This window comes from Rousettus aegyptiacus, unplaced genomic scaffold, assembly GCF_014176215.1.
Source record: "Rousettus aegyptiacus isolate mRouAeg1 unplaced genomic scaffold, mRouAeg1.p scaffold_m13_p_13, whole genome shotgun sequence".
Taxonomy (NCBI): domain Eukaryota; kingdom Metazoa; phylum Chordata; class Mammalia; order Chiroptera; family Pteropodidae; genus Rousettus; species Rousettus aegyptiacus.
In genome coordinates, this window is record NW_023416288.1 from 50,209,786 (window position 1) to 50,224,638 (window position 14,853).

Genomic DNA, 14,853 nt, shown 5'->3' on the forward strand with positions numbered 1-14,853 from the left:
TGCTGACAGTCTCCTGCATACTCCATGTATCTGGAAGAACCCCACCCTGAATGCTCCCCAAACTATGCCCCCTAGTTTACGCTGTCTGTGGACACCCTGGTTTTTGCTTTCCACCAGCAGACTCAGACCCTGCCCTGTCCAGTCAGAACAGCACAATTTTGATACCTCATTTACATGAAACAGACCTAATTGAGAACCTGGGTGGAAATTTTCACTACTGGTGGAACAAGATTCGGGGTGCTTCCTGAGTCTGTGTCTCCAGGGCCGCAGCTCCTTTTTGCTCAAATAAATGCCTTTTATTCTTTATTACAGTCAAAAATTAATTTTGGTTTACACTAGGAGCTTATTGGGGCTCTGTCAGACCGTTATATTTAGGATTATAAAATACTGGTAAGTTGTGATCTTATAAATCGCTAATGGCCAATGCAAACGGAAGAGTCAGGGGGCTTGTGGCGCAAAGACTGTAAGACGAATGGCAAATGCAGAAAAGGTAGAAAATAAAACTTAAACTGCACAGACACATTTTACTTTACATTCAGTGATTAACTGTGGTTCCAGAGTAAGGCTCTTGGATTACAAATGAGGAAATCGGTCCTAGATTCAGTGGTTTCTTCAAAATGTCCTGGGGCTGAATTAGGGATGGATTTACTCTTGCTGCAAGCCCGGGTGGGAGCCAAGGCAAAGGGATCCTAGTTGATGGCAGCTATGGAAGTGAAGACAGGACAGGGCGTGGCACAGAGGGCTTCCGAGGGCTCCCCAAAGGGCGCCTGAGCTGGTTGCTCGTATGGAGTAGGCCCCAGGGCAGGAGGTGGAGGCTCAGGGTTCCCAAAGAGGTTTGGGGGCAAACGGAGGGATTTTTCCCTCATTTTTTTAAATGAAATAAATTTTTCCTCGAGTCTATTTGTTCTCTATCCATCACCCCCACCCCCCACACCGCGTTTTTCCCGGGTTTAATGTACTAAAAGTAAAGTCACTGGGTCTAGTAGAGGCGTTAAAACGGTAAATCTACACACGCCTCAGACTCCCCTGCAATGCTGCCTCTTCTCCCCCCATACAGGGGGAAGCTCCCAAAGTTTAGAAATGCTGGCGCGTTGCCCTATTAGCTCCTGGGGTGATTCCCCGGTGCGGGAAGCTGGGGTCCCTCAGCCCCAGCGTCCTGGAGAGGGTTAGGGGCCAGGGCTGGGCCCGCCAGGCTGCTCCTGCGCATGGCCCGCGCCCACTAATGCCAGACACGGGGGTGGCCCGACGGCACCCAGGCGGACGCAGCCCGCGGCGGGTGGGTCCCCGGCGTCGACCCCCGGCGCCCAGGCGAGGGTGCGCGGCCGGGCGCCTCCGTCCGGGTGGCCCCCGCGGCCCGGGGGGCGGCGGGCCGCGGCCGCGGGCGTGCGGTCCTTCGGGCTGCAGGGGGCGCTGTGCGCGCCCTCGGGCCCGGCCGCGAGCGCAGCTCTTGTTTAAAGGGCCGGTGGGGCACGTGGCTCGGACGCAGCTCGCGGCCGCCGGGCAGGAGCTCCGAGGCTGGGCGGCTCCGCTCCGCCTCCGCCGTCGCCCGCGCGCCGCGCCAGGCCCGACAGGCCGGCGGGAGCCGAGCAGCCGAGACAGGGACGCGCGCAGCCATGGCCGAGGCGGCGCCCGCGCGGGTAAGCGCCCCGGCGCGGACGCCCGGACGGGCCGGGCCCCTCGGCGCGGCCTCCCCGCCGCCGCCGCGTGCGCCGCGAGGGTGTGGGCCGGGCGGCGCGCGCGGCCCCTCGGCGCGGCCTCCCCGCCGCCGGGCCCCGGCCCCTGCCGGCCGCCGCCGGCGCCCTCGCCGCGCCGGGCCGCCCGCGTCCGGCGTCCGGCGTCCGCGCCCGCTTTCAGGCCGAGCGACCGGGCGGCCCAAACGCCAGGCCCGGCGGCGGCGGCGCGCGGCGGGCGGCCCCGACGTCAGGGGACAGGCCGGGCTTCCCAGCAGCGCTTCCGATGACAGGCCCCGCATTCGAACCGAGTGGCGGGTACCCGCTATAGCCATTGTCTCATTGGAGGGCCGGCGGCCCCAGAGGCAGGCAGGGAGGGCCGGGTCGCCAGGCTCGTTCGGTTCTGACAATCGAAGTCCACAGCTCGGGGAGGGGACTGGCCCAAGGTCAGTCACCCAGTCGAGGCCAGGCCGGGCCTTGGAATTCCACCCACTGTAGCATACCCGGCATTCTACTTGAACCTAAGAGGAAGGTATTGAATGCCGTGTACAGGAGAGATTGTACGTGGGTTTTTATTTTATTTTATTTTACTTTACTTTATTTTATTTTATTAAGATTACTTTGGTGCGTTTTAGAATGTGGGCTGATAACGTGCAACTCTGTACAATTCGGAGAGAGCAGTCATTTGGCTGTTTTGGACACAGTAGAAAAACACTTGTAAAAAGCTCTATAAATTGTATTATTATCAATACGTCTCGATGAAGATTTTGGAACCTCGATTTTTCTGAATGTATCTTATGGAGGAGCTTTCTCTCCCTCCCCCTGACTTAGCAGTTCGGCGATGCTTCCTTTAGGGTTCTCTGAGTGCAAGGGAGAGAAGGGGGGCGGCACTACTGCAGCTTTATGGCCCTGCTTGCGGGAGGGAGCCCCCCCCCCCCCCCGAAGGCCTTTCCAGCACCCTTTTCATGGTTTCTACCCACCTGCCCCTTTTCCCTCTGCCATCTTGCAGCACCTGAGACTTCAAGAAAAGCTCCCCAGACAGGACCGATTTGCCCTCCACTTTTGAGAGCCCGTGGTTATTACACTTTTGTCTATCATGACTATTTCTATACAGAATCTTCCTCCTGGAGGAAGAAAGAACCATGTAACTTTTCTGCATCTCCATTGTACATTTGTTACGATGGGAGTTTAGAATTGAATGGATGTGTTGTTGAATTATTTAGTCATTCATTCATTCAGTAGGTGTTGGTTGAGCATCTGCTATGCGTGAGGCACTCTTTTAAGAGCCGCGACTACCGCAGCAAATGGACATACACTCGTGGAGCTTATGTCCTTGTGGGGAACCATGACACAGGCAGGCGTGCAGAGTCATCATAGGTTATTACTGCTGTGAAGGAAAAGACTAACGGAGCTGTTTTAGACATGCCAGTCAGTGAAGGTCTCCGAGGTGATGTTTAGGCTGGAGGTTTGCGTGAGAGGAAGCCAGGCGTGCTGAAGGTGCAGGAGGAGCTGAAGCAAAGGTGGAGGAGAGCTGGGTGTCCTAGGAGTGTGAGGAGGCCAGGGTCGCCATAGCGTAGTAAATGCCCGGGAGAATACGCAGTCAGGCAGGTAGGCTGCAGTCAGGAACAAGTTTAGATTTTATTCCATGCACACTGGGGACCTGTTGAGTTTTAAGCAGGCGACTGAAACGAACTCGTCAGTATTTATAAAAGGTTACTGACCACCCGGTGGCAGGTGTATGGCGGGGCAGAAAGCTGAAACGGGGAAATCAGTTCGGTGGAATTGCACTGGTTCAGGAGAAAGGTGGTTGGGACTTGGACTAGGTGATGGTGGTGGAGAAGGAGAAAAGAGGATGGATTTGAGACGATTCCAGAAGTCAAACGGATAGGACTTGACAGTGATTTGCTCCTGAAGGATGAGTGAAACGGAGGGGTAAAGTGTCCGTTCATCTTTCCAACAAGGCTTTTAGCAGGGTGACCCAGGACTTAGGCTGTCGTACATGCTCAGGGAAGGCTCGTCCAAGTTACGCTGAGGCGCTTCAGAAGCCATTGCTAGAGCACTAAAGGACAGTGGCACGAAAGAGGTCATGCAGAAAGGCACGGGAACTGTTCCATGCTGCATCCCTGAGTCAGACCCCTGGCCATCCTCATCCTCATCACTCTCGTCTCACTGATCGACAGAAGGCTCACATTTATTGAGTATTTGTCACAGGCTAGACGTTGTGCTAAGTGCTTTTTACCAAGTTGTGTCATTAATTCTCACAACCGTATCACATAGGTACTGTTATTAGCTCCATTTTCTGGATGTGGAAGTGAAATTGTAAGATGTGTGAGAAACCTGGCCCAAAGTCAGTCAGCTCGTAAGGGGCAGAGTCTCTAGCTGTACCCAGGCCGTCTGACTGCAGAGCTCACATTCTCTGTGCTTCATTCAAAACCTGTACCTTCGTTTTGAGCAGCGACTAAAACCAGGAAGGGAGTCTCTTGTCTGAGAAAGCAGATATCTTTTCTCTTTGGCCATGTTTTTCCTCCTGTTTCCCACTTGCGATACCTTGGCCCAGCCAGTGTCTCTTGTCTCTGAAACTGGACTTATAACTGATATTGCCACCTCCCCATCCCCCACACAGCGGCTTGCCCGCCCCTCGGGATCCCGGATGGGGCTTTACCTGGGCGGGTGCCAGTCTGAGGTTTCTTTTTGAGGTGGACATTTTGATTGTCTAATTCTGATAACATCTTTCCTTTCTCGTGTGGACAGGCTCCAGAGATGGACAAGCAAATGGGGGACGAAAAGCCTTCAACACCTTCTGCATCACCCCAGCCGCCTGCTGAGAAGAATTCATATCTCTACTCCACGGAGATCACCCTGTGGACGGTGGTGGCCGCCATCCAGGCCTTGGAAAAGAAAGTGGATTCCTGTCTGGCCCGCTTGCTGACTCTGGAGGGGCGGACGGGGACGGCCGAGAAGAAGCTGGCCGACTGCGAGAAGACGACCCTGGAGTTCGGGAACCAGCTGGAGGGCAAGTGGGCCATGCTGGGCACGCTGCTGCAGGAGTACGGGCTGCTGCAGAGGCGGCTGGAGAACATGGAGAACCTGCTGAGGAACAGGAACTTCTGGGTCCTGCGGCTGCCCCCGGGCAGCAAGGGGGAGGTTCCCAAGGTAACCCTGGGCCTCTGGGGTGGGACAGCCTAAGGGACCGTGCCTGTAAGTGTGGGCGAGTGTGCATGAGGCTTATGGTTCCAGGTGCCCGTGACCTTTGATGACGTGGCCGTGTATTTCTCCGAGCTGGAGTGGGGCAAGCTGGACGAGTGGCAGAAGGAGCTCTACAAGCACGTGATGCGGGGCAACTACGAGATGCTGGTCTCCCTGGGTAAGGCTGCAGAGAAGAGATCTGGGCCTTTGTTTGCAGGTCGGCCTCCTGCAGTCTGTGTCCTTGCTTCAGCTTCTGTTCCTCTGGCGTCTCTGTATCTCTGGGCAATTGCGTAGCAGGCGTCCAGCCCTGACCCAGCTCTCTGTCTCCATTGTATACGCAGATTATGCCATCTCCAAACCGGACATCCTCACTCGCATGGAGAGGGGAGAGGAGCCTTGTCCCGAAAGCATGTGGGGCCAGGAGGAAGGGAAAGAGAGAGAGGCAGCACACCCCAGGAGGCTGGGCCCTGGTGAGTGGGCGCAAGACGGGGCCAGCTGGGGCAGCCTGAACCATGTCCCCACTCCCCTGCGCTCCCCAGACGTGTTACACAGGCCCGTGACCCAAAGCGGGCACGCTCGGTCCCAGGCCGGCCCGTCGGGGCAGGGGCGGGGCTTTCGCTTTTGAGCTACACAGTTTCCGCATCTGTACGAGGGGTCAGCAGTGCTGGCCCCACATGGCGGCTGTGAGGGCTAAGGGCGATGGCAGGCGTAAAGCTCAGCGTTTTACATAAGTGCGCACTTACCACCGGCGGTAATGGTAGTGCTGCTGCCGCCTCCTGCTTCCCCGTCAACCTCTGCTCCCCAGCTGCAACCTGCAGCTGTAAGACCTGCAGAGTTCTGGCTGCCCTTTGTGGAAACGGACCCTCTTGGAGGAGCCTGGGGACAACTTCGTCCCCATAGCTGGTGTGTATAGGATGGTGATTTCAAAGTTGACTGTATATCAGAATCTTCCGGGGAGTTTTTTTACTAAGTAAAAAAAAATTTTAAAGCAAATGGAAGTAAAAATGTACGGTGAGCCTCCAAATCATCATTACCCAGATTCAACGATGATTAAGAGTTTGCCACATTTGCTTCTCCCTTTTTTCTAAACATAACCAAAATACCATTATCACACCCAACAGATTAATATCTAATACCTAGAACATGTTCTTTTCCCCCCAATTGTCTCTTTAGGTGTTTGGATCCAATTTCTAATCAACCAGTCTACATATTGCATCTGGCTTACAAAAAGTCCATAAAAAGCCTATACCCTCCCCAACAACTTTATTGAGATATAATTAACCTACTATGCAATTCATGGGCTACAGTATATAATTCAGTATTTTTACTATATTTACAGAGTTTTGTGACCATCACCTAAAAGAACCTATAGATGTTGGTCAACTTTCTGTTCCCCTCCCCCTCTTCCCCAGCCCTAGGGAACCACTAATCTGCTTTCTATAGCTACAGATTCACCTATTCTAGGGATTTCGTATAAATGGAATCATACGCTATGTGACTTTTTGGGTCTGCCTTCTTCCACTGAGCGTGTTTTCCAGATTTACCCATGTCGTAGCATGTATCAATACTTCATTCCTTTTCATGGCCAAGTAATATTCCATTGTATAGATACACCACATTTCGTTTCTCCATTCATCGGTTGATGGGCTCTCCTCACCTCCCCCCTTTTAATGTCATTTATGTGTTAAAAGTTTAATATTTACTTTTGAAATGCATTTATGTCTCACATTCTGGATTCAGTGTCATTTAACATGTTCTTCTATTTCTTCCATTTCCTGTAAACCGGTAGATAGACCTAGAGGCTTATTTAGATTCAGGTTCAATCTCATTGGCAAGTCTGCTTTGGAGGCGGTGCCGTGTACTCCCTGCTGCATGCGTCACGTCAGGAGACACAGAGTGTCCGGTTGCTGCTTTTTTGTGATCATCAGCCTTATCCTCTTACTATAAAGTTCCCCGTCAACTTTTCACCCGATGATTTTAATGGTCATTGAAGGTTATTGCCCGTATTTGTTATTTCGTTAGGGGTTGCGGAATGGTGAAATTCTGCTGTTACTTCTGCACTGAGTAGCTGAAATTCTTTTGTAAAGAATCATTTCTCTAATGAACTCTTTTAGTGGCCCTGAAATACAGTCCGTACAGAAGAGGCAGGGTAACGCTTGATTCTTTCCCTTCATCGGAATGAAGAGCTGCTGCTGCCAGGATACACGCCAGCTCTTCACAGCCACTGATTTTCATGCTTAATTGTCCCATCTTTAGCCCACGGAAGCCCCTTAAAGGTGGCCCTCCAGTCATTTTGCTGTGACTTCGGTGGCTTTCAGACATCATAAGATGTTCCAAAGTCATCTTGTGTATTTCTTGCCCCAGACCTGGAATAAAAATTTCTCCCAGGAGTTTTGATTCCTTTCAGTGAGGAATGGTATTTAGAGACCACAGAATGAGTGCCAGTAGTAGCTAATTTTTGACAATTACTTCTAAGCGTTTTCAGAAAGTATGTATTTTTGAAAAAAAAAATCACGAGTTTACAATTGATATTTCTAATTCAAATATAATGGTATTTGATTTTATACTTGTATATCACTTTTACATAGATATTTAAAATTCCTAACTATATCAGCATAATTGCTTATATGCATTATCTATGTGCAGTCCTAATATTTTCATTCTATGATATCTTACAATTTCAAAATAATAAAGCCAATATTACTAGTACTAGCCATTAGATTTTTGATTGAAATCTGAGATTTATTTGCAGCCCTTGTTCTCTGAATGCATTTCATTCAAGGACTTATAGACAAAATAATGCCTTTTAAAGTCACTTTAAATCATTTTCTCTGTGATTATGTCACCTACTCAGTATACAGTTCATTCTTCTTCATCAGCCGAGGTGATCTTGGGCTGTTTTCTCCCTTTGTTCTGTTAACATGGTGCATTCTATTGACCTCAGTTCATACGTTGAAGCACCCTTGCATTCCAGGAATGAAATCTACTCGATTGTTGTTAATCCTTTTAAGATGCCGCTGATTTCGGTTTGCTGCCATTTGTTGAGGTTTTTTTACATCGATGGTCATAAGGGACATTGGTCTGTAGTTTTGGAGGGTCTGTCTGGCTTGGCTAACAGTGTATATTTAATGGTATTTCTCTTATTATGAGTGTGGTTCAGTATCTTTTTATTTTTCTATGGGTCGTTATAACTGTTTATTAACTTCTATGAAATATTCATCTCTTTTGCCCTAGGAAGCTTTTTAAAACGATAAACTTCTTAGGCCTACCCATATCTACTGATGAGAATCTTGGGGTGCTCCCCAGGAGATCCTTATACACCAGCCTGGGGGAGGACTTGGGATTAGGAGTCACTGTTGTAGTGTTCTGAGCGAGGAATCCTGAAAAGGCCAGACCCTTGGCCCTGCCGTGTGACCTGTCTGGTACCATCAGGTGAATTACGGGGCCATACTGCTTCCTTCTGTCAGACGTGAAGGCTGTGGCCTACAATGTAGTCACTAGGTGATCAGCGAAGTCCACTTAATTATCGTATTCTGTGTTTGACGTGATGCCCCAGGTCCCAGTGACTGAATGTAGGCTTCTGGCTTGGGGGAACTTTGCATTGTCCTCAGTGTCACTGATTTGTGTACTCCCATCCTCTCTCCATACCCAGAGCACATCGCCAGCCCAGCCAGCCCTGTCCGGAAGGAGCCACAAGAAAGGCAGCCCCCTGAGCACCAGCACCAGCAGGACTCAGGAGCAAGAGCATCCCTGCCTGGAGCAGGCACCGGTGAGTGAGGGCTGCAGGGCAGCGGTGTGGACGGCATCCCAGCCGCAGCGACAGACCAGCAGTACTGAGAGGCTGGCCGGGACCAGCCACACGGAGCCAGACAGACAGACCACTGAGACAGGCCTTAGAGGAGGAGGAGATTTTGCTGGGAACACAAGGCATTTCAGCAGGAGAGAACGGTCTGAGCGAAGGTGTGGGTTCCTTGCGTGTGTTGGGGACCGGGCACTGGTCCAGCTGCAGTGAGGGGACGGGCACACAGGGTGGGTCTTGGGCTTCTCACGATTACAGTAATGGGGAGATATGTGTCGTGTGCCTAGCCTGGTGTCATCTCCACGAAGGCCTGTGAGGGGCTCTGTGGCTGCAGCCACCCTTCAGACGTTCTCTGTCTGCTTCTGTTTAAAGGAAACTCCTGTCCGTTTTTTGCAACTATGGAGTATAATTCAGAGGGCGTTAGTCTGGCGTTTGGCAGATAATCGGGGGCCTCGTTTCTGTCTCCAGACTGCTCCTTGCTGGCCTGGCTTCCCCGTCTCCGCCTTCCTGCTGGCTTGACTTTCCATTCTCTGGGTTCCTTCTCTCCTGTCATTTCTCTGCATCTCCCCCACTGAATATGGTCTTCGTGAGGTTGGAGGCGACATGCCCCTCCCTTCCCTGTGTCCCTCCTTCCTGGACAGTGTGTAACGAGGGATGGGACCCCCTTCCTGTCCCTGCTGTGTTGCAGACCTGGAGCTGCACCCCAAACCCTCTGTCCCTTTGAGGCCCCGCAGGGTGACACTCAGATGCTGAGGGACCCGTCGTTGGCACTGGCCCACAGGGGAATTGGGGCGTGGCCTCCACAGCTGTCCTGTCACCTGTGAAGCAGAGCCCGTGGAGTGGGTACCCGTCCTCCATTCAGAGCCCCGCGGCTGCCTCTTCCTGGCAGGCGCTCGAGTGTATCCAGAGCCTGCTGGGGGTGGCTGTGTCACCTTGCAGGAACCTAGTGTCGGGAAAGGCCCTTAGGGGATTCTCTCCTGCAGGGCCACCGGCCAGCACCAGTGTTATGTCCTCTGTTAAAGAGGAGGAGGAAGTTTCAGAGAGGGAGTCACCAGTCTCTCCTCTCAAGGACGTCCAGCCCAGCGTGGGGCCAGGTGAGTGAAGGGAGGTGGCCCTGTTGCCACAGCAGAGCCACAGAGAACCCTGGGGTCCCTTTGGGAGTAGGCTGAGGGTTGGCACGATGGGACCTTGTGAGGGGTTACCTCCTGACGGGTCCCTCCATCACCCCCCAGGAGTTATTGCCCTGGGGTTCTGGGAACCCAGATCCTCTGTGGCCCTGGTCTTCCCTCACTGTGACCAGGCCTGACTGGAAAGCTGCTGCTTGGAGATAAGCCACATGCCACCAGGTTTGTGGTCTGGTGACAGAAAGGCCTCACGGCCACCCCCGAAGTGGTCCCAGCTCACACCCTCCACGGTCTTACACATTGTGTGTGGTGGCATGCTATTTATATTTAGTTCTCACTTAGCCTGTGTATTTTCTGTGAACCTGGCTGACACTCTGATGAGCAGGAAAAAGAAAGCGATTATTGCCCATTATGGCTTTGGGGCAGGTTTTCTGTCCCAGTAGAAAGGGATCCAGCTCTCACTTGGTTCTGTCTAGTACTTGCTTCGGTGGGAAGCAAAAGTGAGATTCGGGTCCATCATGGGATCATAATGTGGGGACCAAGCTGCAGATGGTCTCCAGATGAGGGACCTGGGGGCCTTGGCCTTCAGGAAGGATGGATTCTGAGACCTTCACTGATCTTTAAATTCAGGAATATCATGCAGCCCATTACCTGCCACAGTGTTTCACCCCACCGTTTAGATGATTTCTGCGGTCTTCAAATGCTTCTGTAGCTGTAGAACTGAATAACAGTGGGTCATTTCTCACTTAGAAATAAAGTCCTGTAGTGAGTCATTTGTGAGGGTGTGGGTGAGCTGCAGGGAGCAGAGGACCCAAGGTCCTGCCCTCAGACACTGTCCCACTGTCCCTGGAGGTCCCCCGGGGAAGGTCCGCAGCCTCCCAGCTCCTGGTTTCAGTTCAAGCTTCAGCAAGAACAGAAATTACTCTGGTCTTAGACCTTGGCAGTTGCTCATAAAGGGCTGAAGATTTTCATTTTTACTCTGTGGAGGGCAAGGTTCAGCAGACCTTGTGGTCTAGCAGCTGAGGCCACTGGGGGCTGGAGATGGTCAGAGGAGAGTGGTAGGAGACGGACTGCAGAGAAGACCAGGCTGAACAGCACTCGAGGGTTTGGAAGGCTTCGGTGTTCTAAGCAGGGCATGGCCAGGACCTTCCCGTCAGCGTTAGGGACCCCCTGGGACCTGCTGCCAAGACCACCCGTCACCGCGTGAGCCTTGCCTTCTTGCCGTTCTGTCCTGGGAGCTCCTTTGCCTCAGCCCTGTCTCAGAGTCCAGTGTGATCCACACTGAGGCCCAGCCAGAAAGCTCAGGTCCTCGTGCCTCCTGCGTGTCACCTGGCAGCATGGCGCCAGGCAGTGGCGGGTGCTCAGTGTGGATTCGTTAGTGTAGGTGAGTGGCTCTGAACGTGACTAAGTCAGTCACTCACAACCTCCAGGCCTGCGGCCTCGCCTAGTCTGGAGGCAGGCAGGGCCCACAAGGCCCATTGTTATTCATAGATCAGAACTCAAGTTGTCAACTCCTGGGAGTCCTGTGTGGCCAGCGTATCTCAGGGTCTCTGCCTCTTGTCTCCCCTTCATTTTCCCACCTGTGTGTTTCCCGCTGGTCAGACCCCTGATCCCCTGGCTCCCCAGCTCCTCGTTTTTCTCCTCTCTCCTGATGTCCATAGCTCAGCCTACAGGCCCTGCGACAGCAGACAGACTGGATGGAGGCAGCGGCTGTTCGATGGGGCCAGGCGAGCAGGACCGCTATTCCCGGCTGTGGACACTGGAGGAGGAAGGACTGAGCCAAGGCAGGTGTGGGGCGGGTGCCTGTGGAGCTGGGCCTGGAGGGCAGGACTGGGGCAAGGGCCCTGGGGGCGGGCGGCTGTGGCCACCTGCAGTCACTGGAGATTCCTCTGGCAGGCGGCGGTGGTGGTGTGGTCATCAAGACAGAAGCGCAGTCTGAGGACGAGTCGACGCAGGAGCAGCTCCTTCTGGTGGAGTCCCCCAGGCAGACCGAGAGCAGAACCCCCAAGGGGCCCAAGAGAAGGACTGGGGGTCCGCGCCGGCTTCATGCCCAGGGAGTGGCAAGGGTGCGAGCAGGGGACCCTCGGCCGGCAGGAGCGGTGGGGGAGCCGCCCCGCATCCTCCCTCGCCGGCGAGAGCGGACCTTCCCCTGCCCCGACTGCGGGCAGAGCTTCCGCCTGAAGATTAACCTGACCATCCACCAGCGGACCCACGTGGAGGAGGAGCACAGGGGCGCCCGGGGCAGCTCGCCCACCGGCTGGGGGGAGGCCCACTCCACGTTGGAGCCGGGGGAGGTGGTGGTGCCGGGCCCTGTCATCCGCTGGCTCCCGGAGGAGCCAGAGGGCCACCGCTCCCTGGCAAGCCGTTCCTTCGTCGGGCGGAGGCCAGCGGCCACCAAGGTGTACCACTGCAGCGAGTGCCTGCGCTTCTTCCAGCAGCGGAAGAGCCTGCTGCTGCACCAGCGCCTGCACACAGGCAACAGCCAGGGCTGGCCCGCTTGCCCCTACTGCGGCAAGGCCTTCCGCCGGCCCTCGGACCTCTTCCGGCACCAGCGCATCCACACCGGTGAGCGGCCCTACCAGTGCCCCCAGTGCGGCCGGACCTTCAACCGGAACCACCACCTGGCTATCCACATGCAGACTCACACCCGAGGCCAGGCGGGCCCGCACTTTCCTGCTTCCTCCGCCCGCCCGGGCAGCCCACCCGGACCCTGGTCAAGCCACATGGGGGAAGGCTGAGGGGCCAGGAGCCTGCGGAGACGCCCTGGCAGGACCTCTCCACCTGCGGGGCCTGACGCTGGTTTGGAGAAGTGGTATTTTTTTTTTTTCCCCCTCATTCAAATGGGAAGCAGCAGCCTTTTTGGTGACAGAGTATATGAGTATGACAGATGCCTCAATTTCCTATTTCTTCAGTTTGTCTCTCTTTGCTGCCTTTTCTGCATTCCTGACTTAGAGAGGATCCCTTAAGGCTTAGGGATGCCAAGTTTTTGGTGGGGGCCTTTGGCGGGTCCCAGGGACAGACATGTGGCCCAGAGACTGGTTCTCCCAGTAGATGTGATAGAAACATGGAGACCCTAGGGCTTTGGTTTTGTCAGGGAGGTTTGGTGCTTGCTGCAACATGAGAACAGCCTGATGAATAGGCACTGGAAATTTGAGTTTTCTGTGTTACTTTGAAACTTTCCCCCCGCCCCTTATGGAGCTTTTGTAAGTGTTGTGTGTGGTTGCAAGGGGACCACGTGCTCCGGAGAGGCAGGAATTATTCCGCCACCTGCTTGTGTTTGGGGACAGCAGGGGGCTGTCCAGACCTGCCTGCGTATTGATGAAGATGCCTTGGCTGCTGCTCTGGACACCAGGTGTGTGCCTTGGCCCAGTGATTCCCAGTCTTTCTCCCAGGGGGTATTCACATCCATGATTGACTTTGGTTATCAGTGGAGAAGAGGGAAGTGAACCGAAGCCCAGAGTGGATGACACTTCCGGCAAGGGCACGGTTCATGGATGTGCATGCTCCGCAGAGTGGACCTCATACGTCAGTGCAACGGGGGCCTCAGGAAGCGAGCCCAGGAAGCGCCTTTAGAGAGGAGGATCCTGGACAGCCAGCCTGGAATGGGCCTCCGGGCTTGATTTGTTGTGTTGAAGGGGCAGTCTCCAAGAACATGGGGGTCTGGCAGAGTTAGGCCAGGAGATGTGGGTAAATCTTTTAACCACCTCCAGCCTCACTTTCCTCATTTGTCAAAGGGGGTAATGACCCCAGTGCTTCCTACCTCATCTTAGTGTAGTCAGGGTCACAATAGATTTAAGAGGCAACGGGATAAATTAGAAGCCTAGTTTTGTCCTTCCTTTCACGTTCAGGGCCCCCTTTCTCTTCCATGTTCATCTCCAGCTCTTTTCTCCTAGTTAGAATCCCTCAGGAAGGACCCTTATTTTCTGGAGTGAGTGTAAGATCCTGGGGTGCAGAGTGAGGTAACGTTCCCATTGGGCTCCATCCCCCAGGAACCCCGTGTGTTTCAGTGAAACAAATGCTTACCAAAGCAATGAGATTTAAACTGTGAAAGTCCCGGATATAGTATCAGACCTCATGGGGGAGGTCTTGACAACACCTGGCTTTTGTTCCTCTTAAATTAAACCACTGGGTGTTGCCTATAGAGCAGCCCTCGAGTAGAGTGATTTTGAAGCTGGAGTGATGGGTCCTCAGTCATTCTGATAGTCTTATTTGTCTGGCACTGTGTATTCAGTCCTGCATCCAGGTGCCTGGGTCCCTAGCTCTGCCACTTCCTATTGCCCCCTCCGACCCACACACCTCTCCCGAAATCATGAAGAGTTGGGGACAGATGGTAACATTGCCATCATCTCTGGGGCACGAATGAGTATAGACATCAATGACAGCCAAGCTCCCCTGGGCTTGAGGAGAAGTACCACCCTTTCCCTCTGTGGATTCTGCTTGTCTGCTCTGGCAGCCCCAACCCTCTCCAGGGGCCCTGCAAGTCAGGGCTGGGCTGTCAGCAAGTGCTCATACCGGATATGGTGCAAGTGCAGCTGCTCAGAGCTTAACCCTCAGTTGCAAGAGCTGACCTCTGTTTCCTGAGGATGCCTCAGGGCAAAAAGTTCCTAGACCTGTTTTGCTGATGCTAAGCGCCCTGTGTCCATACAGGTACTCCAGCAGAAGCAAAACCAGGAGTAATTGCAAGGCACTGGCATCTCCCTTTTCTTCTTCCAAAGCATTAGGTGTTCAAAGAATGTTCTCTTGAAATGAGTCAAGGGAGACTGTGTGGTCATGAGCAGAGCAGAGCCAGGGGAACCAGGGAAGCTGGAGCTTGGTATGGCCTTAGGCTCACTTCTTGCTCTGGGTCTTGGCTTCCTCCTTTGTAAAACAAAGAACAGTGGGGTCATGGTGATAAAAGCCATTAACTGTGGTGGGTGACGGTTCCTTGTCCCCATGGGGACTCAATAAATATGTTGGACTCGGTGAGTACGTGCACGTGACTTGGTTCCGGCTCTCTAGTTGGTGGTAGTCAGCGAGCGCACAGCAACAAGCTCGGCTGACTACAAGGTGGGCTGCTCCGCACTAGGCCGAGGGA

At 53.7% G+C, this 14,853-nt stretch overlaps 1 protein-coding gene across 3 annotated transcripts; it reads left to right on the top strand.

Moving 5' to 3' along the window:
- Positions 1 to 1,469: 1,469 nt before the first annotated feature.
- On the top strand, positions 1,470 to 14,744 carry ZNF783 (zinc finger family member 783). Of its 3 annotated transcripts, none has more exons than XM_016125886.2 (8): positions 1,470 to 1,637; positions 4,422 to 4,823; positions 4,908 to 5,034; positions 5,198 to 5,326; positions 8,509 to 8,625; positions 9,639 to 9,749; positions 11,441 to 11,563; positions 11,676 to 14,744. In XM_016125886.2, exons 1-8 carry the CDS (start codon positions 1,614 to 1,616, stop codon positions 12,515 to 12,517), a joined length of 1,875 nt encoding a protein of 624 aa, XP_015981372.2. In that variant the 5' UTR covers positions 1,470 to 1,613; the 3' UTR covers positions 12,518 to 14,744. The 3 variants fall into 3 exon arrangements, with proteins under 3 accessions (XP_015981372.2, XP_015981373.2, XP_036086633.1); XM_016125887.2 differs by lacking the exon at positions 1,470 to 1,637 and adding an exon at positions 1,959 to 2,230; XM_036230740.1 differs by lacking the exon at positions 1,470 to 1,637 and adding an exon at positions 1,960 to 2,202.
- The last annotated feature ends 109 nt before the right edge of the window (positions 14,745 to 14,853 follow it).

Excerpts from the sequence above, each read along its gene's own strand:
- ZNF783 (XM_016125886.2), top strand. The coding sequence starts at position 1,614 with ATGGCCGAGGCGGCGCCCGCGCGG. Across the intron at positions 8,626-9,638 it reads CCTGCCTGGAGCAGGCACCG|GGCCACCGGCCAGCACCAGT; the intron begins GTGAGTGAGGGC and ends TCTCTCCTGCAG. Across the intron at positions 9,750-11,440 it reads CCAGCCCAGCGTGGGGCCAG|CTCAGCCTACAGGCCCTGCG; the intron begins GTGAGTGAAGGG and ends TGATGTCCATAG.